The 26,832-nt window shown below is 35.1% G+C and overlaps 1 protein-coding gene across 2 annotated transcripts; it reads right to left on the minus strand.

Moving 5' to 3' along the window:
- Positions 1–174: 174 nt before the first annotated feature.
- snx17 (sorting nexin 17) lies at positions 175–26,361 on the minus strand. Of its 2 annotated transcripts, none has more exons than XM_079375135.1 (15): positions 25,603–26,361; positions 21,355–21,429; positions 19,915–20,032; positions 17,349–17,413; positions 16,299–16,409; positions 14,475–14,565; positions 11,369–11,456; positions 8,336–8,405; positions 7,217–7,309; positions 6,834–7,037; positions 4,856–4,984; positions 4,478–4,555; positions 2,649–2,723; positions 2,512–2,553; positions 175–2,183 (listed from the first exon to the last, which is right to left on the minus strand). In XM_079375135.1, the coding sequence occupies exons 1-15, from the start codon at positions 25,660–25,662 to the stop codon at positions 2,064–2,066; spliced, it is 1,419 nt and encodes a 472-aa protein (XP_079231261.1). In that variant the 5' UTR covers positions 25,663–26,361; the 3' UTR covers positions 175–2,063. The 2 variants fall into 2 exon arrangements, with proteins under 2 accessions (XP_079231261.1, XP_079231260.1); XM_079375134.1 differs by having other exon boundaries at positions 2,649–2,726.
- Positions 26,362–26,832: the final 471 nt, after the last annotated feature.

The raw sequence follows: 26,832 nt of genomic DNA on the forward strand, positions 1-26,832 counted from the left end.
ACATTTCATGCTAATGGTGTTTTCTTGGCCAGGACCTTGGACCGTTAGTGGGTTTTTGCTCTGTAGCTAAGCATAGTGTCTACAGGCAACCCCATATATGATAATCACACATGCTAAAATACCCATCACGCTTGGGTTATTAAACCAAGGAACAGAAAACAACACGGAGGAGCATCGTTTGGCACCTAAATTTATTGAAACCCAGAAGGCTCTAACTTCCATTCTTGGATTTAAAATGAAGTGAGAATTTGAAAAATAAATCATACTGATTTATGAGCGATGTACAGGGTTTTAGAGTATAGATGGTTACCCTTTTCATCCTAGATGATGATGCTGGTGAACATACTGAACATGGCAATCACAAATTGCAGTCATCAGCTCAAAAATTATCAGCCATACAGCACACAGACATGAGAACAACCTTCGCATTTAACGCATTCCGCACTTGGGAGGAATCATATATATATATATCTGGGATGAAGAATATGGGGATGTCATTCAATATGACTATCATTGCAGTCAAAAACTCAGCATAAATGTAAAATACAGCCATTTCCCAAGCACCATGTGATCACAGTCCTCTGAGATGATTGCCACAATGTATTTAGTAAAATACAAAATGGATTATATGTATATAATAAAAAGAAAAACAAAGTCTGGAATGATATTCTTCACAATGAAATATATAAAGTGTACTAAGACAATCACTGAAATTTAGATGTGAAATTTGTAAACACTCTTTTTCAACAATTTTGTAAACACTGATAAATGTTAGTTTCTAATTTTTATTTTTTTACATAGCCTGGATTATATTTGATCAAGTGTACTTGTTTGTAATATACTAAGATAATACAGATATTAGTAAATATTCGGAATATTTTTTTTTAAATTGCATGTACATTTATAAAAAAGTGACATTACCATGATTTTTGTGCAAAATGCTTTAGTGAACTATCATTTTGGCATTTATGAGTAACATTTTTAATATATTGGTTCAGAAAAAAAAAAAAGCAGACCTACAAACCTCTTGCAAATGTTCCAGGATGTTTTCCCACAGTTTTACTATCTCAATAAATACCCAAGCCATCTATCTTACTTAATACTGTGCAAAAAAAAAGTTCAGCTAGTGCAAGCCGGCCTGCCGAACACACCAAAACAAAGCGAGATTTCAGGACACAGCTGAGGCCAGAGTGAGAGAAGCTTTTTAGTCAACTTGTGCCCGGCGCTACATTTAATTTGAAATTCGAGAAGTTAAACTGTAAGGCGTCTGAATCAGCATAAGGCAGAGAGAAAGCAGGCCACAATAAAGATCTTGTGTTTTCATCCAGGATATGCAATGAATATGCAGTAGGCATCAGGTCGAGTTTACCCCTCCTAAAAAAACTAAACAAAAAAAACAACAGGAAGCTGCTGAGATCTACCACACCATGGGTCATATTGCCGCTACCACGCAATAGTTTGAGCAACACTGGCACACTGAACGATACGAAGCACATCTCTATTAAATAATATTCTCAACTGATTTTAAAAGGAACATATCAACACAGTTTGCTGGTATGGAACTTACTCTAGTAGGCAACTATGAGCTCATGAGCAGTCGAGAAAATGAGACAACAGGAATTTTGTGTCTGCCAGATGATGACATGAGAGGAAAAGCACAGTTTTGTGTCTCTAGTAAGGAAGTACGATTCAATAAAGCCTGTCTTCAGAAGAAACTTTCATCACAGCCTCTCTTGAATGTAGCAACTTGCCCTGAGGTGCCTATGTAATCCTGTATTAATTTAAACGTTGACGTTGTCTCTAATTATGCCTCAAATCTGAAATTATCCAATTTTTGTTACTTTAATTGAGCGAGCACTGAATCTGAGGTCTCTCATAAAAGTAATGAGAGACAAAATTATGTACTTCACAGGCCATTTTTGAGACCATTGATATAATTATTTTTTTTCTTTCAAAAATGGATTACAATATTGCAGAACTGGGCATCTATTAAACTACACTCATCGCAGAGAAACCGCTAAATTAATCTGTCTCCTTTAGTCCAGTCTTTGAGGATGACTCCATCACAGGTCATCGTCCCCTATTCCTTCAAAGGCATAGTTTCCATGGAAATCATTGCCACTGATGTCACTGGCTGAGTTGGAAGAACTAAGTCCTCTCAGGGAGACAGAAGACAGCTTGGTCTGTGAAATAAAAATAAATAATAATAGAAAAAACAGGAGATAAATATATAAATAACAAAAAAAAAATTGCTAATTGAAATAAAATATAAATATTAGATTGTAAATGGTGCCTTGGAAGTAAATTACTGAAACTAAAACTGAAATAAAGCTAGACTTAACTATAGTTAAACACTGAAAACGTGAAAATATAAGCCAATTCATAATAATAAATACTATAATGGTGTATAAATAATAACAGCATACATACACAGAGTATAAATTTAAAAAGTATAGAGGGTATTTCCATTGTAAGTTAATTATAAGGAAATGAAAATCATTGACAACTCACAGAGAGTTTGACTACTTGTTCACGGCTGGGATCAGGAGAATCCTGAAAAACAGTCATGCATATCACATATCAACAATGGTACATCTTCCATAACAAAACTAGAGGTGTTCCGCATTAGCAAAAACCTCAGTGCCCACCAGTAATGGAGGAGACTTCACAGCTTGCTGACTGTCAGAGCGCTGGAACGAGCCGTTCAGTCGCTTCTTCTGCATCTGCTGGAAACACAAATCACACAAACTTAGAGAAAAAGACAGAAAATGCCCTTTAAATAGACATGAAATTCAAATTGACCACATTTATTTTCATAAAACATTCCTGAACGTATTGTACGTGGTTCATAGATGCATATTATTGCAGAGAAAAATGTCTTTAAAAATCTATCAAAACTAGAAAACCTGAAAAATAAAAAAATAGTTTAGCACTGAAACAACTTTCGTTTTCAGCTGACATCAAGGCTTATTTTTTTTTAAATCTGTATTCTGGTATGCAGCACCAATTTCCTTGAATTGAGTGCAATTGCATTTGCCACAATATGCCACATTAAGAATGTTCTAAATGCAAGTTATTGATCTTATTGTGAATAATTCATCCATGCATTTTATTTTTTGACTTGTAATTTTTAAAATCACAATGTTGCATAACTCTGTCTTCTGGTGAAGTGACAGACTTCTCTGTTACATGGTGACTTTAAAGAATTAGTTCACTTCCAGAATAAAAATTTCCTGATAATTTACTCACCCCCATGCCATCCAAGACGGTCATGTCTTTTTGTCTGTAGTCACAAAGTTAATTTCTTAACATTACAGGATTTTTCTCCATATAGTGGAATTCAATGGTGGCCAACGGGTTGAAGGTCAAGGTCAGTTTATTTCTATAGCACATTTAAAAACAGCTAGTGTATACCAAAGCACTGTACATATACAAATAAAGTCAATATAGAGAATAAAAGAAAAGACACAAAAAACAATCAATACAGGGTCCAAATTGCAGGTTCAATGCAGCTTCAATCCCAGTTGAGGAATAAGGGTCTTATCTAGGAAAACAATCGATCATTTTCTAAAATAAATAAATAATTTAAATACTTTTTAACCACAAATGCTTGTCTTGCACTAGCTCTGCAATGCGTGTCCACAATTTCACGTCTTATATAATCAAGTTGGAAAGGTTACATGCAGTTAATTCTTCGTTTGTGTACTTCAGTTCAAAAAGGTAAGTAGGGTGAAAAACTCCACCTCATTTTCTCCTCCAACATTGTTGTTTTATCTTTTTTGTAAAGGGTGTTTGACTTTCTTTGCACGTTCACTTTGTAAACACTGGGTCAGTACTTCCACTTACTATTGCGTGAGGTTGGGCTGGTGCAAGATGAGCATTTGTGGTTAAAAAAGTATATTAATTTTGATTGTTTTAAGAAAATGACTGAAGGTTTCACTAGATAAGATCCGTATTCCTCAGCTGGGATTGTGTAGTGCCTTTGAAGCTGCACTAAAAATTAAATTTGAAATTTCAACCCATTGGCCACCACTGAAGTCCACTATATAGAGAAAAATCCTGGAATGTTTTCCTCAAAAAACTTAATTTATTTGCGACTGAAGACAAAAAGACATGAACATCTTGGATGGCATGGGGGTGAGTAAATTATCAGGAAATTGTTATTCTGGAAATGAACCGATCCTTTAAGGAAGTGGAAATTGGGTTTTGAATATACTTTCATGTTGACTTAAAGTGAGCTCAGTTTTCCACAGCTAGATTTGCTCAAGTCTCTCTAGCAAACTGACGATTTAACCAACATTTAAGACCAGATTATCCTGAAATGGTTCCTCATGCAAGTCCCATGTAGCAAAAACAAATTAAGACTCAAGCTCTTAAATGAATCAAACACAGATACATCCACCGACTGAAAGATATTTCAGAAACTCCACAGATATTTGGCAGGTCTTTACAAGATGACAAACATAGACCTACTGACCTTTTTAATGCTTCCGCCAGATTTCTTCACCATCAGCTCATCTACCATAGACTGCAGACAGATACTCATCATGATAGCCTGGGGAAAAACAAAAAAACTCAGTCCAGTGATTCTCAAACAGGCAAACATTTATTGGTCACTACTGGATATTTAATTAAGGCTCATTCACTATTTTTACCTTTGCCGCCATCTAAACTCACTTAAATTTAATCTTTAAAAACACTAATAATTTGATAACATTTGAAATCTTCAGCAAATCTCAAAATTAATGCCTACAATAACTTGCAGCATTTAAAAAGTATTTTAAGCATTTTATTTTCAATTTATTTAGACAAAATACTATAGAATTTCAATATCATCGATTGATTCTGCGCTGACCTGTGGACTGGTGATGGTGACCCACTGCAGACGGTCTTTGCTCATCAAGTACTCGAAGGCCAGCTCTAGTTTCACGTCACATTTACTGGAACTGCTTGGGTTTGCGGTACCGTTCGCCACAGGCACCTGCTGTAGAATCAGGCCGGGTCATCACAAATACGATCATCATAATCATTGTTATTTGTGTCGAGGCAATTATAGAGGCCATTTCTAAACTCCTCTACATGGCAATTACCTTCAAAGCTCAATTAGTCATCATTAGCTCTGCTCTAAATGTCAACGTCCTCATAATTACATAGCATCATCAGCACAACAACAAAAAAAGTGTCTCATTAGAATTGTCTTCTTCACACAGACACAGGAAACTCAGTCAGTCCCATTAGAGAGACATGGCTACGCAGTCCCAGCATCCTCAGCGTCAGGTCCTGGTCTCAGAGGATGGCCGTTCTGAGCTCATTAGTAACACAACTCTGCTATTCCAGGGCAAAGACTAAGCCAAGACCACTGCAGAGTGAAGCAAAAACAACTTCCAATACACATTAAAGTGTTTGTATTGGACCCAACTGAAAATATTCAAAGCGTTTTCACATTCTCGCTAATGTTTTTTTAGGTATTGCTACGAAATATGGCACATTTGTTTGTTAATCTACTGTTTAAAAACAAGGGATGAGAAAGAACAATTCTTTTAGATACAGAATGAAGATATTGATTGTCTCTAATTCTGGTATACTAAAATGGATGCAGAAAACCATGAAGGCATACATTTAGTAGATTCCAATAAAAAATATCAATAGAAAGATGGATGAGTGTCTGGTAGCTGATCGTTATAAGCGAGCAAGGAGACAAACAACATAGTATCTTTTCCTTGCTGAAAGTGGCTTTTTTGGTCATCCCCGTTTCAACTTCCCTTTTTCCGAAATAGACCAACCAGACATGCCTGAAGAGACAGTCATAGAAGGAATTTGGAGAAAAGAGTAGTCTGGAGACGCAAAAGCAAGTTTTCCTGCACCCTTACCTTAAAAAGTAGTACATATCTTTTTGAATATAAATAAATACAACAAGGCTTTATTATACTGAACACTGGATACATTTTTCATACTGTACATTATAATGTCTAAAATTACTTGTAGCATTTAAAACATTTGATTTTTATGTTTAGCATTTAATTTTTCATTTATTTAGACAAAATTGAATTTCAGTTTTTATATAGTTTTACTTTTCATTTGGAAAAATAAAGCATTTTTAAGTCACATTTCTGCTTTTATTTCACTGAATCTATTTTTATTTATTCATTTTATTATATCGTGGTGTCTAAAATCATTTGTAGCGTTTAAAACAGTAGATTTTTATTTCTAGCATTTTATATTTATTTAGTATATTTAAACAAAATTGTACAGATTTCAGTTTTTTACATTCTTAAAGCAAAAAGCATTACATAAGTATTTATTGTTTTTTGAATGTTTGCCTTTATTTGACATTTTAACAAAATAAAGCTTTTTATAGAGATTCAACTATTCCAGGCTAAAATAAAGTTGTTATTTCTAAAATATTAAAAGCAGATAAAAAAATACCGGTTTAATTTAAGCAACTATGTTTAAAATACAAGTGGTGCGGTTGTTTCTTTAAAAATGTGACCTCATTTGACTTAACTATTCACACACTTTAGGAACTGCTGAAGACAAGCTTTTGTGGCTAATGTGACAATTTTTTGTATGATTTTGCTAAATGCATGGTTGCATTTACCATTGTTCAGCAAAATCAAGTAATTTCAAAAGGAATCCATTTGATCAGGAGTTTCACATGTGGTAAAAAAGTTCCCCATGCAGATTTGGCTCATGTCGGTTAAAATAATTTGCGATGTTAACCAACATAAGCAGTCTGCTTGCTTCATACATCAACAATGGACCTTTTTGAATGCAAAATTGCAATGATGTCTGCATTATTGTAAAATACTTTTTTTTTTTTTAATCCAACTTACAGATGAGGTGACCCGCCAGCATCTCATGCGTGTGACTTTGAAGCTGCCCTCTTTCATCTGATCACTGGGCAATTTGACGTGAAAGTTGAGTTCGTTGTTGCCGGCACCGACTATAACATGACAGCCCTTCTCAGGAAAATCTGTGATGCAGGGATCAAACTTGATATAGCCGTAGTACTTCAGAGTCTGAGCCAATCTGATGAACTGTGGGACAAAATATAATTAGACAGATGATTATCTAACAGACACAAATTACTGGAGGCTTCAACGTAATAGATTCACGTCTGAGAATGGACTTCAGCTTTTATAGAAGTAGTCAATTTCTTTCCAGCTCACAGACACTAGGGAGATCAAATAACGTGTGTGGCGGAGCTCAGCCGTACCTCCTTCTTTGAGCCTTTCTCCTGCAGGGATTTCAGCTGTCTGTGCTGCTCTTTGTTCACGAGGATCCATCCCCGCTCTATGTCAGACACCGTCTGAGTGGAAGAAAGAGGGAAAAAAAACGTTTCTCTCACTCTGAACTTGACAGAATAAATTGTTTTCAAGGAAGATTTGTGCAGTTTTTCCATAAATTCCAGCTGAATATGCAATCAGGGTTAATTTAGTTGGTATTTCTATTTTTTTTTTTTTTAATTTTCATTGTTAGTTTTCAGTTCTACTTTCAGTTTATTTAATTATAATATATATTTTTGTACATTATCTAAAATGTAATAAATGCTAGAAACTTAATGCATTAACTACAGTTAACAAATGGAGCACTATGTTTACTGTTTTACATTAAGTTTTAACAATATTTTATGGTTAGAAGTTAATACTCAACAAAAAGTTAACAAAACTAGCATTATTTTAAAATGTTTAATGAGTATAAATTTCTCAGTAGTCTGGTATTGTTGGTATTCAGTAAATTACTTAAGTTTTTTTAGATTTATAATATATCATGTATCAAAATAAACTTTTTTCCATTTTATTTTAGTTAGTTTTGGAGTTGTGTTATGTTATTTATTTAATGTTTATTTGCATTAAGTGAAAGGGATAGTTCAACCAAAAAGTCTGTCATTAATTGCTCAACCTCATGTCGTTCCAAACCCATAAGACCTTCATTCATCATGGACTATTTTAACAATGTCTTAACTAAAAAGAAAAGGTCAGAAAGCTCTCGGATTTCATCAAAAAATATCTTAATTTGTGTTCTGAAGATCTTACAGATTTGGAACGACATGAGGGTGAGTAATTAATGACAGAATTTTCATTTTTGGGTGAACTATCCCTTTAATAAAAATGTTTAATTTAGTTTTTAAAGATGATGACAACTATAAATAAGCCAATGTTGGATGATTCCCACAAAGTCTAAATAACTGTATACACAAATAAATAAAAAAAACACTTTTTTTTGACCATCAGAACAGGAGCCACATTATTTGTCGGAACAGTTATGCAGATTATATTAACATTTTGTGCGATGGACCAAACACAGAGTAGCTTTTAAACTAGGAGACGGTTACCTGAGCATATAACAAGTTGAGTCCCACACGGTCATCCATGACATCACTGTCGTACGCTGTGTCCCAATAGCTAAGAATAGGGCAGGAGACAATAATGATAAGTTATGTAAGGGAAATACTATAATTTACCTTCCTCCTCTTTGATCACATTTGCTTTCTGATGCATCATCTAAGACCATCAAGCACTAAAGCAACTTAAAATCTTGTGCACTGCATTTTACTGCATAATCACACTGTTTCTGTACGCATGCCTGAGGATCCAACTAGACGGCAGCTTACAAATAGTAGTAGAATTTTAATCAAATCTTACATTAAGTTAAACTTAATGGCTTACATTAATGGTTCTGTCCTGTAATGAAGCTTCTGTCTATAGCTGCACAGCAATACTAGTGTAGAAGTTACTGAACAAATACTACTGCACTGTATGTCTTCATTTACCTAGAAGCACACGACAATCTGGCAAATGAGCAATCTTCAGCTCAATGGCCATCTTGACCGTCCATATGTCAAAAAGTATTCTCATGACGCCGTGGGCAGAACGAGGTCTGTTAAGTAAGTTTTAGAAGAGTTTATAAGAGCACAATGATGTAATCTTTAATAACTATGATATTGTTCACATAGCAGCCAAAAATGGATATCGTTAAATCTCATTTGAATGCTTTTACTGGTTGATGCTGGAACATTTTTAAACTATACATGACAGTCGTGAGCAGAAAAAAGCATGGGAGCATGTTTTGTCTTTTTTTTTTTTTTGATTCAAAATTTTTTTTTTCTTTCATGTTTTGAAAGTCTCATACACTCACCAAGGCTGCATTTATTTGATCAACCATACAGTAAAATGGGTAATATCAAGAAAATAACTTAATATAACTTTTGTATTTAATACTAAAACTGTTAAAAAATAAAAAAAATTATGTAAATTATTCCTAAAATGACTGAAGACACTGAAAGCTGAATTTTCAGCATCATTATTCCAGCCTTCAGTGTCACATGATCCTTCAGTAATCATTCTAATATGCTGATTTGCTGCTCAAGAAACACTTTATTATCAACATTGAAAACAGTTGTGCTGACTAATATTTTTTCTGGATTCTTAAATTTCATGAATAGAAATGTCAAAACGACAGCATTTATTTGAAATAAAAATATTTTGTAAAATTATAAATGTCTTCAATTTCACTTCCGTATGGAAGCCCATTTTTGCCACAAAAAAAAAAAAATAAAAAAATAAAAAAAAAGGGTAATTGCGACTTTTTTCTGACTCAGAATTGTGAGACATGAACTCAATTGCAATTAAAAAAAAACTCAGAATAGGGAGATTTAAACTCGCAATTGTGATAAATAAAGTTGCAATTCTGAAAACGGTCTTTTTCCCTCTCAGAATTTGACGTTGTAATTTACAATTGCGAATTTATGTCTCAATTCTGAGAAAAAAAAAGTCAGAATGGCTTATCAGAATTTTTGATATTGCATCCTTCAAAAATAAAAAAATACATTTACTGACACCAAACTTTTGAGTAGCTGTATTTTTCATTTATCTCCTTTAAAAAAATATTCCTGTGCTTTTCTACCCTTTCCTGCCTGTCAGCAGCCAGATCTATATTCCATTCCTGATGTAGTGAACAGGTGGGATCTGGCTGAAGACTGTCTGTTCTCCTGTAAAGTAGGTCAAGAGGCCTGCAGTTCCTCTGAGGGGACTGAAAAGAAAAACACGCCAGCATCTTGTGCACCTTTTCCAACAGTACAAGATGAAGAGGTGTGAGATTTAGCTCACCAAGGACGTATAAGTGGTGAAAGTGGAAACATTTTTAGCAAAATAATCTCTGCTAAGCTGTGTTAATGTGCTAAAAAAGGGAAATTTGTTCACATAACACCTTCACACCTGCTTCCAATGCACATGGTGAAACACATGCTGTTTCAATGCCCTTGCTGGAGATTTTACATAAATAATCTCCCCTGATTCTCACTAATTATTCCATTACATAAACCGCACACTCCAAAGGGCATTTGATGAATACTGCAGTTAATACACCACTAGAAACATCAACATTTATATGCTGCATGCGGATGTGCACTTTCCAGCAAATAAATAATGACGTTTGTATTGCTTTAACCACTTCAGAAAATCTGGAAAGCACAGTACTTCAGAGACCATTTGAGTTATAAAAGAGATGTCTAAATCCAAGTTGTCTTCAAGTCCAAAAAGTCTAAAGTGCAAATATGAAAACTACTGCTGCACAGAACCACATGATCAGACCCCTGTGGTAATGATCATACCCACGTCTACAACAGGAAGGCAAAAACAGCCTTTCTAGTCATACACACAGTGAAGATTGAACCTTGTGGGGCACCTCTTCCTAAAGCAAATATCCATGTGTTGAATAGCCCTTTGAGAGCTGTTTGTTAAAACATTCACCATTAAAGCTATACTTTGGGAAGCACTCATGGACTTTAAACTGGAAATCTGGAAAGTTTAAGCTCTATTAAAGGGATAGTTCTACAAAAACTATTCTATCATCATTTAAGGCCTGTTCACTACAAGAACTATTAAAATATAACTATTTCTTAGCATCCTGACTAGCTCTTCTTGATGCTTTCATTAAAGTTCATGATCTTCTCAATGACTCCGTTCATAAAACTGGTCAGAATTGTTCTTCACAGTACGGCTATCATATGGTTTCCGTAGACTTTAAAGTATATACTTTTATGGTGCTTTTGCATCCTTTTAAGGCTTAGGATTCTCACACGTTCTCCAAAATATCTATTTTATGTTCCACAGAAAGAAGAAAGACATACAGGTTTAAAACAACATGAAGTTGAGTAAATGACAGAATTTTAATATTTTGGTGATCTGTCCCTTTAAAAAGGCTGTTTTTTGTTATAGATTTAGAAGGACAATTAACAAATTTTAATAAGAACTTCCTCTCTAGGCTACATAAATGTAGTCTTATTGTTCACTTTGCTGTAGGACCGAATGCTCAACCAAAAAAAAAAAAAAAAAAAAAAAACTTACTTCCAAAATAAGTTTTGTACCTTTTACGGAGGACGATTCGGTAGTCGGGACTATGCAGGCTGGTGATGGACACGTAGGGTAGCTCAAATTCTTGCAGTTTTCTCACGTCTGGGGCACCGTGGGAGGTCGGAGAGGTTTGGCCAAGGGAATGAGAGACCAGATGAAATGTATGAGTGCCTTCAGACTCAAGGACATTTGGAGAGTAATAACAATGACAACAAACAAAGAGAGATGGGGGAGAATCCATCTGGCTAAAGCCGTAGAGGGCACAATAACATGTTTATCACTTTGTGCAAGAGAGAGAAGGAAGAACAGAGGGAGGGAGGGAGGGAGGGAGAGAATAAATGCTGCAGCTGTTAGAAAAGACATTTTCTCTCGAGTTGGGAAAGAGGGAGAGATGGAAGCCAGGGACTGAACTGAAATGGGCACTGAGCTTTTAGAATAATTAAAAACAGGAGTGTGAAAAGAAGAAGAGACGACAGTTAGATCTATAGCATAATGCATGCCGTCACAACTTGTCATTCTACTATTTGGCTTACCCTTTCAGAGGTCTGACATTAGACAGCATGTTAAGACAAGAATGGTATTATGTGATAGGAATGTCTTAATAAATACATATGTATTAAAACATTATCACCACGTTTCTAATTGGTTGCATGGTTGTTGCTTATAGTTGTCACTGTAAAGATCTCAAAATTGTTGTAAATTAAAAAAATATATTTGAAAATACTTTACATATTTTTTTTATTTCCGTTTTGTTTTTAATTAAATAGTATTAGCCAATAATAATAGTAATAATAATTACAGTGTTTATTTATATTATCATTATTATTATGAATTGTCAGTATAACTAATATATGATTAAAACATAATATTCTAAATGGTGCAATAATAATAATAATAATAAAGTAGGATTTTTCAGTGTTTAGCACTGACATGTTTTTGGCACACAGTTCTTGATATTGGCTCCACTGGCACTCAATCGAAAATCAGGTTTTGTTTGCAGGCATTTATTTTTCTGCCAAGATCAGGCAGGATGCCAGATTGATTTTTGTGGAGGATTCTTCTGGGAACTGTTTTTCATCAAATCTGACAGGATTAAGCCGGTTTCAGGTGAGGATCTTGCAACTGCGTGGGAGGCACATAGCATGTCATTCTTCAGGGATGCGTGATGATTCTGTGCTAAAAGTAGTCAAACAATGACAGCTCATATAAAAAAGGAGACATGGAAAGTTCCACAAACAAAACGACGACATTACAACCAGACAAGGACAGCGACTGCCAGACATCTGCATAAAATCAGTGAAGAGATGCCCTTCAGTTTCAAGAACTGGACCAAGTCTGTGAAGTCTAAAAAAAAATAATTCCACTTCCAATAACTCTACTGCTCTCCTAGGGATTCATCCTTTGAAAGATGTTCAATTCCGTAACACAATGACAGCAGAATTGGAAGCAGAAGCAGAACAATCAAGGACAAAATAGCCTATTCTTTACAAATTAATTTGCCCTTTGCACTAAACTAATGGCACATATTGCAGGGTACAACTCTGAAATGAGGAAATTCATTTATTTTGTCCCTGGGGGGTGTTCATAAAACAAATTACGCAATCCTGGTCATTCGAAAAGACGCTTAAAGCCAAAATTTGATTAAATATGATCTCGAGCAAACAATTCCTCGCAGTGAGTGTATAATCGGTTTAATTTCAGATGGAGAAAGTAAAATTTCTCTGCACAGAGCATTTCAGGCCATACGCAATCAATCAATACGGTGACAACCAATTTGAATACTCCTGCTGTTGCATTTACTCCTGCCAACAACGTCTCAACAAACATTGTTTATAACAGACTAAGGAGAAAAGCACATTTATTTCTACTGAACTATTGTTTCATGCTGTTTTTCAACCTCTAGGCAACTATAATGCAGTAGTTTTTTTCTTCTCAGAGGTCATAATGCCTTGTTTTACCATAAAGCTAAATAAAGGTATTATGTTTCAATGCATACAAAAAAATATTGATAACTGGTTAGCAGGTAACATGTTTATAACATGTTACATGGTTGACAGGGTGTTACTATACAGTTGCCATGTTGTTCTGAAAGGTTTTAGCATATGCAGTTTCTGGGTAGTCAAGTAAAAATGGCCAACACTCCAAAGTAACTGGTCCCTTGATATGGCTCAGGCCCCTATGGGACTTTGTTTGCCTCTTATTGATGGCAAGGCAAAAATCAATATATTCTTGGTTAGAATAGGATTTTCCCAAATGTGGTTTTCCAATTTTTTGGTAAACATAAGTTTTTAGAGTTTTTTTGGAATGATCAAATATTTACTTTCTTATTGTACTCTACAAGGTTATTATAAAGTAAAATACCCTCAAAACATTTTCATTAATAAAATAAACGTTATATTAATTAAAAAGCTATAACTGTGTATTAATGATACTAAAATAGCACTGGTACAGTACAACTATATTATAACAATAATTCATTTTTATAATTAGAGGTAACAAAAAAATAACAATTGTAACTGGGTTCTTAAAACATGTGATTTTTTTTACTTGTATGTCATGTGACCATGACATTAGAAAACTATGAATATATGCATGTAAATTATTAAAATATTAACTTTAAATCTCAGGGGGTGCTTCAATATTTAATGTATGAGGGGTTTTGCTGCATAATTTGAGGTATTACACAAAAAGAAAAAGAACAGAACAGGTTACAGACCAGAAGTTTAATACTTATGCTTTGGGTTTAGTTCAATCCCTAAGCCAGTATGAGCAATAATAATAACAGCGGTGTTTGTCTAACATGCTTTACAGGCCTACAGCAGAGCTGTGTGTGCCATGCCAACAACAGCTTGACCAAAGTTTCATGTACTTGACCTCTGTTTACTTTTGTGGAGAGTGGGCGGCCATCTCAACAGAACACAGACTTCTCTTTTGAGATCCCAGGACCGCTTTTATATTCAGTCCAGAGGAAGTATGTTGACTTTTAGATACCATTTACTAACAGCCAAACCACTTTCCAGATAAAGCCAGCAGGCCACATCTGATGCCAGCATATCTTACGATTTCTACCAAATGCTTAAAAAGATCTTAAAATAAAAAAATGTCAAATATTATACTCACACGTGCAGCCCCCATCCCCCCTCTCCTCAACCAGGAAGAGGCTGAAATATCCCACCAGCTCATCAGGAAGGTCGAGCTTTGAGGCCACAGCCTGATAAAGACAACAAAAATCATTCATCTACATCATTACCCAACAAGAGACAACAGAAAACCAATTCACAAGATTTGCATATGTATTCATAGGTAAAGAACACAAATCATATCATGTACACATGATGTTGTTTCATTCTTTAAAACAGGGATGCCCAACCCTTTTCCTGGAGATCTACCTTCCTGCAGAGTTCAGTTCCAACCCTGATCAAACACACCTGTCTTTAATTATCAAGTGCTCCTTCAGATCCTAATTAGTTGGTGCAGTTGTGTTAAATCAGGGTTGGAGCTGAACTCTTCAGGAAGGTAGATCTCCAGGAACAGGGTTGGGCACACCTGCTTTAAAAATACAACCTTTTCTTCTTGTGCCCAAACTTTCAAAAGTGCTTTGGATGGTTTTCTTCAATAGGAGTGTTGTGTTTTAGATGTTAAACATTACATCCAAGCAGATCCCATGATCAGTTTACACTTCACTACATTTATGCCTGTTTTATGTTTAACACTTGACTTTCTCACCTCCATCAGGTGCTAAAGGGCGCTTTGGGCCATCAGTGTGCTTGAATAGCACAGGAGAAAGCAGTGCATGCTGCATATGGGTGGAGGGTGCATTTTAATGAGAGCTTGGATCGGCCATTACACGTGGGAAAGCTATGATCCACAAAGAGCTCCTTAAAGCCCTTAAAACCCAGGCTCAAGTATGTGTTTTCTGATTGGAGAGCAGGTCTAAGTAAAGAATCAGTCAAGAAACACATGATCTGCTTTCTATTTTTTAACACAGGCAAAGTACAACATGTTGTATTCATTTCATAAAAAAAGGAAGAAAGTCTATATTAAATGTCAAACATTTAAATAATGATTAATCAAAATGTTTTGACTTGTAGTTAATGTTCTATGTTGCCTTCTAAATGTTTTATGCATATATTTGATCAAAAATGTAGTAAACCGTAATTTTCTGAAATAATATGACTTATGAAAATGCTGAATTTCCATCAGAAATTACTCCAGTCTTCAGTGTTATATGATCCTTCAGAAATCATTCCAATATGTTTATTTTGTTGCTGCTCAAAAAACATTAGTAGTAATGCTGCAAACTTAATATATTTGTGATTTTTTTTTTTTTTTAATTTATAAATTAATTCCAGTGTCCTTAAAAATGATAAATATCTTTAGTCACTTTTGATCAATTTAATAAAACAATATTAATTTCCTAAAAAAAAAAAAAAAACACTTTACTGAGCCCAAACGGTTTTGAACAGCAGCGTATATAAAAAAGAAACTGGATTGATCGTTCCATCTATCTATCTGTCTGTCTGTCTGTCTGTCCTTACAAAGAAAATTTGCAAAAATAGCTAGAAACCACTCATACTTGGCAAAACATTATTGGTTTGGCTTGTATCATAAGACTATACTTATTTCTGAGAAATAAATGTAATTAGCAGTGTTAACTTTTAAGGCCCTAACAAATATAAATCCTTAACTTGTAAAAGCAAAGAAAAGTGTGTCCTGTTTTTATGTATTTCTAGCCTTGACCATATGAATTTACTGAAGACAGGAATAAACTTGACTGTCTTTTTGCAGATAGAAATACAGGATAATCATGTTAGCTCAATGAAATATGTCAGTAAACCATAGACAATACTATTCAAAATAACAAAGGCATAAACCTGGCAATAATAATAGGCTTGGAGAACATGAAGCAGTGCTTTGGAAACAGTTACAAAACAACATTCTCACCTCCAGAACATCTTCAGTCTGGTCCGATGTGAGGATGTTGACTTTGACCTTCTGCCCATTGGACAGGTAGATTTCTAGCTGCACCTCCTCAGTGGGAATCTGCTGGGTCTCCTACAGCACAGCCAAACAGTAATGCACTTTAAAAAGGGTTTGGGGAAACACCTTCATGCTGAACTCTAATTCAACTTCTGATGCTTCCTGTCAGATTCAGCTGATCTCAGAATATTCTGATGAACCTGCAGCATGGATAACATTAAATCACACCCTTTCACACACATTTCAGGAACACGGAATAGAAAAAAACCTCACATAGAGCAGTTTCATTTCCTGTGTATTTCAGTTTTCACGTCAGAGGGCGCTTTCATTTTAGAATAAATGTAATGCTTTGAGCTTTGTGTATAGATATTGCAAGATATACATGCTTAGAGGAGTTATTTGGTAATAAGTGTCAAAACCCCACATTGCTGACTTTTTTAATGAATAACAAGTAGCGTCACTGTTCTTTCACTATCCTATCTTTTGCTTTTTGCAAATTCATCTTTTTTCCCCCCTCTTCCTGCACGTTTCATCTCCCGCTGAGGCAGAGGGTCTCAGAGCAGCAGCTGATCTTTACAGAGATTGGAAAATGAAAACGCAAGGCCAAGTCTAATCTCCTATTCTGTTCCTGCAGACTGCTCTCTGATGGGCAGCTGGGGGGGACAGACGGGATCTGACTGCAAAATTGTCAATATTTATGTGGGCTGGGGAATTTAATTCCTGAAGAATGAATGCAATCTATGTGATTCAGGCAACAAATGTAGTACAGGATGGTAGAGGAATGTAAGGAAGTGAGAGAGTCAAATGGACTGGATATTCATTCAACACACATGAGCATATCTTAATGAGGAAACGAGATAAATCAGACTGACTAAAGTTTAACCCTTTTATCGGATGACCAGGAAATAGCCTTTTTCCCCTAAAATGTATGGCAGTATTCGTAGAAAAAAAATGGGGGGTGTTGGAGAAAGGCAGAATTATAGAAATTATTGAATTTAATTATAGAATTTCTACCTGTTGAGCTTTTCTCAAAAAGCTGTTGAACATCTCACTGGATCCCAGAATGGGGTCCTGACGCACTGCAGGGAGAAAATAAAGTCTTTATTATAGGTATCAAAACCTGTAACTTGCCATCCTTCTCCAAAGTGATCAAGTTATTTATTTTTTATTAACAGTCACTACAATGCAAGCAAATATATAAATGTATTTAAATAAATTGACCCTACTTACAGGGGCAATTGTTTTTACAATTTTACTATTAAATCACAATAGCATGCTGTTTGTGGAAACACAAATTATACAATATAATGAATAAAAGTAAACATTTAACTAAACATTTACACTACCGTTGAAAAGTTTGGAGATTTGTAAAGAAATTAATGCTTTTAGCCAACAATGATGCATTAATTTGATCAAAAGTGACAGTAAAGACATTTGTTACAAAGTATTTCTATTTCAAACAAATGTTGTTTTTATTCTCCAAAGAATAATAATAAGAAAAGCCAATGCAGTTTCCAGAAATGATTTCTGAAGGATCATGTGACTCAGAAGACTGGAGTAATGATGCTGAAAATTCAGTTTTGCCACCACAAGTTGTACTATATTTTTGATAAAACAAATGTAGTACTCATTAGCATAAAATATTTATTTCAAAAACATTACAGACTCTTACTGACCCTAACTTCTGAATCTCATTATCAAAACGTACCCATAAAATACAGTTCAACATTTCTGAGTGGTGACTCAAATGAATTTTCAAGTTCATCAAAACAAACCTCCCAAAATAGTTGCTGTAGCAAACTGAACACATTAATGGTACTCGACAGCAAGGCCAATGCATGTGGCATTGTTTTTATCAAAGTATTAGATGTGGTTAGTCTGTGACAGGCCTTTAAAGGTTCAAGGTACAAATTTCCTCTGGGAATGATTGTCAGAATGTTTTGTGTATATTGAGATAATAATACAACTTTTTTTATTCTTGTGTCTCAATTGAACCATAATGAAAAACCTCAATGTTTTAAAAATCATTTGTCAAAATCATGTAAACACAAACTAATCTGATTATACAATGCAGTCTTTCTTTAAAAATACCACCATGCCTCCCTGACTAATAATAACCTAAGTTCTACAAAAAAAATTAAATAAAAATGATGGCAGCAAACAGACCAACATAAACTATGTTTATTTTTACTTCCAATATAGCACACAACCAAACAACCACAAGACATTTGCACAAACTAACGAAATATTCGCTCTGAACAGCTTGTGTGTTTATATCGGTTAATTTTCCATAACCATGTTTCTCAATGATGTAACTGAAGGGAGCCCCAGCCAAGAGCAGCTCCAGACTGTGAGCAAATAAGCTCAACAAGGCTTAGCTTGTTCGATGGAAAGTGCCAGTGCTGGAATGGATTAGAGCAAACGGCTCTTGGTGCTGCCAGCGCCGTTGATTTCCTTTTGTGTGGAGAAAACCTCACTCATAACCTGTTAAGCTACATATATGGCAAAAATCCTCAATGCTGTACAACACTGGTGGCCCTCTATTTTTACAGTGTGCCTGACGTTAACATGAATGTCAATGTAAAACATTAACAAGCTCTGTCCTCATCAGGAAGAGCAGAAATTACAAGATTATATGACCACATATGAAGGCTGATAAAAAATATTTTTTTTTTTTTAGTAGGTGGCTAATAGGATGCATTAAATTGATCAAAAGTGACAGTAAGGAGTTTTATAGCGTTACAAAACGTTTGAATATCAAATAAACGTTATCTTCATTAAAAGAACCCTTAAAAAATATGTGACCCTGGAGCACAAAACCAGTCTTAAGTCGCTGGGGTATATTTGTAGCAATAGCCAAAAATACATTGTATGGATCAAAAATATCCATTTTTATTTTATGCCAAGAAACATTAGGATATTAAGTAAACATGATGTTACATGAAGATATTTTGTACATTTCTTACCGTAAATATCAAAACTTCATTTTTGATTAGTAATATGCATTGCTAAGAACTTCATTTGGACAACTTTAAAGGCGATTTTCTCAATATTTAGATTTTTTTGCACACTCAGATTCCAGATTTTCAAATAGTTGCATCTCGGCCAAATACTGTCTGATCCTAACAAACCATACATCAATGGAAAGCTTATTTATTCAGCTTTCAGAAGATGTATAAATCTCAATTTCGAAAAACCAGCACTTAAGACTGGTTTTGTGGTCCAGGGTCTCACATTACAGTTCCATGAAAATATTAAGCCGTATTTTCAACGTTGATAATAATAAGAAACATTTCTTGAGCAGCAAATCAACATATTGGAATGATTTCTGAAGGATCATGTGACACTGAAGATGGGAGTAATGATGCTGAATGTCTTTATTTTTGATCAAATAAATTCAGCCTTGGTGAACATAAGAGATGTTTTTCAAAAACATTAAAAAATACTACCAACCCCAAACTTTTGAGTGGTATTTCTTTTTGTATATTTGTATATCTGTTAAAAGTGAATTTTGTAATGTTTAGAGTCTAGTCTCAAAACTTTTTAGTGAACTTTTCAGACGAAAGAAGATGCTTCTCACCAGCTTGCATGTATTTCTCTAGCTGTTCTCTCCTCTGATCGACTTCAGCCGGTGTGAGGGTGAAGATCTTCTTTGGCGGAAAAGCCGGCACCACATTATTTCCATATTCTTTTTTTATCTGAAAGGATAGAAGGAGAGAAGTTAATTTTAAATTGATGAGGTCAAACTCTGAAAACAGAATGTTTGGTTATTCAGAGGACACAATTAAACTGACCACTGCCTGCCCTTGGCCGCTGTGCACTGCTCTGTCCTACATGCTGACTGCAGGTCTCTCAGGCACCAAGCTAATAAATCTGTTTACACTTCACAGCATCTACTAAAATTATGCCTGCTGTTGCTCCATCTGTGTTATCGGGATGTTATTCAATAGCACAATAAGAAAATCATATGGAAATATATTCAGCAGTGTTGATAACTAAAACTAAAAGTACTAAAAAAATAATTGAAATAGAGTAGAAATAAGATAAAATAAATATTTGGTGAAAAATGTTGAATTGTTGAATAATTTTAAGAGAGAGAGAGATATGGAAAGATTGTTTGTATATAAATTTTTTTTAATTGTAATATCATAATATATAATTTATTATTATTTTTTACAAAAGGATAGTTTATAGAGTTATGATCATTTAAAGGCCCATTTTAAGGGTTAAACGCAAGCCTCACACCATGACAACCTCTACGGATTGCATCATATGACCACGTATGATCTGACTAGGCCCTCAACGCCCTGTTACCTAGCAACAGTGGCGGTGAAACAACACAACATGCTGTTAATGGTGACATCACTGAAGTTCTCTCTCATTCATGAGGAAACTTAGTGTCTGTGAAATTGGTAGGTGTAGACTGGTTACAGGCAGATCCCTTAATAAGGACGCTTTCAGTGGGTGACCACTCAAAATATTTCCCACCATTGTGACCTACTCAGTACTGGTGAATATGATCACAGCTACATTTTTCCATTTTGAATTTGTGTTTCACAGGCCAACTTTGTGATTATAATCCTGTCCAAATGTGTTTTTCCTCACACAACGTCAGTACTATCTGAAGCAAATTAGAGATATTTTAAGGCTAACTGCAGAGAGCCCAGTCACATCCAAAACAGTACATAATACAACAGACGTTCATATAAATAACTGTAGTTTTAATATCACAACAGTCGATTTTCAGTATAAGCATACTGCGTGTGAGGTCTACTGTAATTTTGATATAATTATGTTGGACTTCCTCAGTTTCAGTGAAGCGTTGCATTTTCAGAACACATTTCACACCTCAGCATCCACAGCATTAACTGACTATTAAGTGGTTGATTTTATAGCCAGTGATTTGTAACTAATGTTTAAATACAGTTTTGAAATAAACAGCTTCATGCGTCAATCCTTGAAAAACATGGGTGCAATTCTAATTTCTGAAATGAAGGTTGTGATGAAAATGTGTGTTCACCTGTTCATGGAGGCCCAGGAGTTGGCTGTAACGTACTCGACAATGCAAGACACCATTCACATGGATGTTGTAAGCCTGCAGAAGGAAAAACAGTTGTACGTTATAAAATTAAACACTGAATATTTCGGAGCAAGATTATTATAATTTTTTTTAAATACAGTGTTAACCAAGGATGCATTTATTTGATTCAAAATACAGTAAAATGACAACAATATTATGAAATATTACAATTTAAAATGGCTGTTTTCTATTTGAATACATTTAAAAATATAATTTAATAATCCTGTGATAATGTCAGCAGGCATTACTCCAGTCTTCAAAATCACATGACGCCTTCAGAAATCATTCTAATATGCTGATGTGATACTCAAGAAAAAAAATGATTTATTACATGTATAATAATTTCTCATAAATTATCATCAATGTTGAAAACAGTTGTCCTTCTTAATATTTTTTGTGGAAACATGACACACTTTTTTCAAGATTCTTTGATGAATAGAAAGTTAAAAGGAACAGAAATTATTTGAAATAGATTTTAGAACTCAAAATATCTTACTGTCACTTTTGATGAGTTTAATGCATCTTTACTGAATGAAAGTATTAATTTCCTCGTTTTCAAGAATTTTTGAATGGTAGTGTACATCAAATAAAATAAATAAACACTCAATATATATTCAATAAGTCCAATTAATAACCAGACACTGGCTTTACTAATAGAAATAAAACCATGTGCATTATTAAAAAGAAAATCAACTCTTTTTTTCCAACACAAAAATCAAGTTATTACATGGGAACAGGCTAGTGATTTTAAAGTGAAACACATTTTGCCACTAAAATCCAAGACTATGTGTCAATTGTGTCTTGTTATTATTTTAGCCATATCACAAAAAACAAGACGTTTCTAAAGTGGTTATCCCTTACTGAGCCTGGAAACCAAGGCTATACAGTTCACCATTTTCTTTTTCTCCCCAGAAGCTTTCCAGCTGTTGCTGATATTGCATCCATGCCAACAAATACAACCAGAAAGGCACAATAATCACATTTCGATATGCATGGACTTCTTGCCACCATTTTTTGTCAAAGGAAAGTAAGCTCACTGTTTTGGTGTTGAGGAACACTGCATTTTTGCACTATTGTCTGACTTCCTGATTTGTTATTGTTTTGACTACTCATTTTGGTGTTTGTCATCTTTAGGTGTTGAAAAGTAAGTGAGAAACTGGCCTATTACTTAAAAACGAGCAATGCTTAAACTAGACACAAATCAAAATGCGTCTAGGGAACTTTGAATTCAGAATGGAGAAACCAAATATGAAGGGTGCCGTTTCAGAAACACAGGAAAAACATTTCTTAAGGCATTCTTGTGGGTCGTGTGGCGTTTAAAATCTGCAATCAAATCGAGTAAGTCACATAAAATACTGAGCAGTTCTGACCCAAAAATATTTTTCTTTGTTTCAGGAGAATGTTGTGTAATGTTCTCCATCTTACTGTGGATACTATAAGAATGGTCTCATCAGACCTCACAGAATTCACATGCAATCAATGCTCTTAAAAACACTTCTGCAAATACATACAGCACACAATGACCCAATTACTGACACGCTACACGTCTAATACATATGAGTCATCAGAGATATCAAAGCTAGAACAAGTCTACTGAGGTAGGATGAAACTGCCATGCCTTTACTTGTCGTGAAATATATAAAAAAGGAAGAATGAGTATGCAAGTCTTCAGGAAATACAATACTTTTTTGCCCTTGTCTTTGAACAGGAAGTCTGCCATTTAAAATCGCAGCCCACTCATTTTTGGGCATTTTGGCTAAGTATGCATATTTGGAGACATGAACGGCTCCAAAGCATATACGCAACTTCCTGTCGAATATAGAGTAAGACAAATTTAGAATAAGACAAATATACAGTATAACAACATTGTGCTTTAGATGTTTGAAGAAAACCACCTACAATTGAGAACAACAAAGCACTCCATCTCAGGTTTTTAAATCAGTTTAATGTTTTTGAATGTCTCTTCTGCTAACAAAAGGCAGCATTTATTTGATTAAAAACACAATACAAAATTTTTAAATATTAATATAATTTCAAATAACTGTTTTCTATTTGAAAATATAATCAAATGTAATATATTTCTGTGATGCAAAGCTGAATTTTTAGCATCATTACCCCAGTCTTCTTCAGTTGTGCTGCTTCATATTTTCGTGGACACCGTGATACATTTGATTTTTCTGGATTCCTTGATGAATAGAAATGTCAAAAGAACAGCATTTGTTTGAATATTTTTTTGTAACATTATAAATGTCTTTATTGACACTTTTGATCAATTAAAGAACTATATGTCGCTGTATCATGGTTTCCGCAAAATATGAAGCAGCACAACTGATTTCAACATTAATAATAATCAGACATGTTTCCTGATCAGCAAATCAGGATATCAGAATGATTTCTGAAGGATCATGTGACACTGAAGACTGGAGTAATAACTGCTGAAAATTCGGCTTTGCATCACAAAAATAAATAACATTTTAAAATATAGACCTATTCACACAGAAAACTGTTATTTTAAACAATATTTCACAATTTGACTGTATTTGCCTTGCTGAACAGAAGAGACGTTAAAAAGCAAAACAAAAAAATCTTCCCAATCCCCCTCTTGACCAGTAACTGGATGAACCCGTTTATGCAAAATGTTTCACTTATGAAAAACAATAAATAACTTACGATCAAAAGTGAAACAAAAATATAAAATCAGTAAAAAGTCAGTGTGATTCATACATCTGACCAATTTATATCTCAGTGGCCTTGAAAGACTCATCTATTGAGAACGTCACGGACTATCTGTGATGGAGAAATTCTCTCTGAATCACAGTCACAGATCGACACAAACAATGTTTGCAGTCAGTCTGTTAGGAATGATTCACAGTATCTTCAGGTACGTGCATTAAAACCTGTGCGGGTCTCCTGGAGCTGTTTTAAGAGTGCTGAGAGCATCCATGTGCACAGTGGAGCTCATAAATAATCTCAGCCCTTATTCAAATCATTTGGTGGCTAAGGAGAGTCAACACCACAGGCTGCACATCTGCACAACATTTGCAGACACCTACGAGGAAGGATTCAGGCAAAATATGCTTTGTAATTAATCCACAGTTCACTGCAATACAGATGTAACCTCAGGAGCCAAACTGAAGCTGTCTGTTATTGACAGGCCCTACTCGCTGTTTCATAGACGAATGAAGTGTCATGTCTTCATAGCGAGCCAGCTTTGTTTCCAGTTAGGCTGGATAACTGTTATGCTGAAAGAAATGGCAATCTTGCAATGCATATGGCTGCGGGAGAGATGCCAGAAGAACTGAGACCTTGTGAATCCAATTCACACAACAACAACTATAGAAGATGCTAGCTGGAGTGTTTCTGAACATTCATGAGCAAAGCTTCCTGATCTGATTCCAAATTCAATCATTTTTGGTGCCTTTTAATAAGCTGTAAGGTAAAGTTCATTAAGCTGTAAAAGAATGCATATCAAATCTTGCAATTTTAAGACTGAAATGAAATCAAATAGACTGAAATGTAAGATTGAAATTAAAATGACAAATTATGTACATATCTTTTAAAGAAACATGAGCCATACTCTTCCAATAGATCTATGAGTACTCATATCTAGTCCATATTCATATTTAGTAGTTTTTTTTTATATCCGTTGACTATATTTATTCAACTTTGTTTACTGAATCGTTATTCTTATCCTGCCAGGTTGTGTTGAGTGTAATGCCTGAGTCATTAAATCCCTCACTCAACCAATTCGTTTATAAAAACCGAGTATTTCAAGATTAAAACGAGTCTAATTATCCTTTATTAAAAACTGCATATCTACAGTAGACTCCAGAAAGCTTTTTTTTTTTTTTTTTTTACCATTTTACCCTCAAATACATCTATAAATTACCCCCATTTTGTCAACTGTGTGAAGGATTTTAAAAGACGACGATAGCCAAAATGAACTAAGAAATTACGTTCATCTGTCATTTTAATATCTTGATAATAATTCTTCCGCTTCTTGTGGACGAGACTGAGTCATATGAGGATCTGGATGAACGGACATGTTTCCTCAAATTCCGCCAGTCAGCGAAAGCTTCATTCACTGAAAAGATTCGTTCACAACAACGATTCAAAGCATCGCTATTCTACAGCGTCTCCAAATGTAAAAGCTAGACGCGTCGCTTATTTGACCTCCACCATACTTACCACATAAGTCGATCCGTTGTCATCGGAGCGGACCTCCGTCTCGGGGATGGAGAAATGCATGATCTACTGTAAGATCACAAGTCTTTGACCGAGTCGAAAATGCTGTTAAAAGCGAGGGTGTTCACGGAAAGCCCTCGGTGTTGTTCTGCTGTCATGCAGGGACCAAACTGAATGACTGCGAGCTACACTCGCTCCGATTCCCCGTGTAGTCCAATCCAGAGCTGAGTTAAGCCAGAAAAGTTCTTTTCTTGCGACGTGGATTATTTTAAAAACTTTCTTAATGCTCAGGGCTGAACTTTTCCAATAAACATCTAAGCAGCAGCCATGTTGCAACTGGAGGTAATTCCACGTTCATTGTCGGCAATGTATCGCTTAATCTGTCCTCTCGCTTCCTCGCGCGCTGGAAAACAATGTATGAGTCGAGTCTGCAAAACACACAAGTGTCGTCGCGAGGCCCACGATCCAATGAACTTTCAGATTACTCCACATAAAGGTGCTCCGCGGATGTCTACAGCCCCCGTTTCTAGCTACATTGGTACATACGAACGAGTATGGAGAGGAAACAAATGAAGAAACTGTTTGTTGCGACATGCATTTCGAGATATCTATATTGTGCTCCGACTTGTTAAGAACACACATCAGTCTGCACTGAAGCGAAACCTTCCTGCGTTATAGCAGAAGCCGCTCTGCTGTAATGTATTCAATATGTATCTGCGCGCTCCCGAGGCATTGCAACAGTCTGGATCAAACCATTGCACTGGAGCGGGGGGAGGCATTGCGTAAACATGTTCATTCGAGATGCTTTGGCGTGAACAAGTCGCAAGCGTAGTTAGTAGTAAACGGTCTTTCCAAAACTACATAAGTTAAACTTAAGTGTTTAAAGTTACGTTTAACATTTAAATGGGCTCAAAAATGGCTGCGTGATACAAGCAACGCGGTTAAGCTGCATCAAAAGAGTATTTAAATATTAGCTAAATCATTTCTCAAAACGGCAGGTTAAACCATCTTTGTGATTTGAGCTATTTAACGCCCCGTTTTTTTTTCTCTCGGAAAAAAATGAAAGGAGGTGCTTTAGCAAAAGTTTACTTTAAGGAGGTCAAGCTTTTTACAATTTCATAGCAATAAACATTACACAAAAAATAATAGACAAAAGTTGTCACATTTATTCATTAAAAAGCACCAAAATGGGCAACAGGTTTGCCTAAATTAACTCAACAGGTCACCATAGTG

This window comes from Barbus barbus (genome assembly GCF_936440315.1).
Source record: "Barbus barbus genome assembly, chromosome: 24".
Classification (NCBI taxonomy): domain Eukaryota; kingdom Metazoa; phylum Chordata; class Actinopteri; order Cypriniformes; family Cyprinidae; genus Barbus; species Barbus barbus.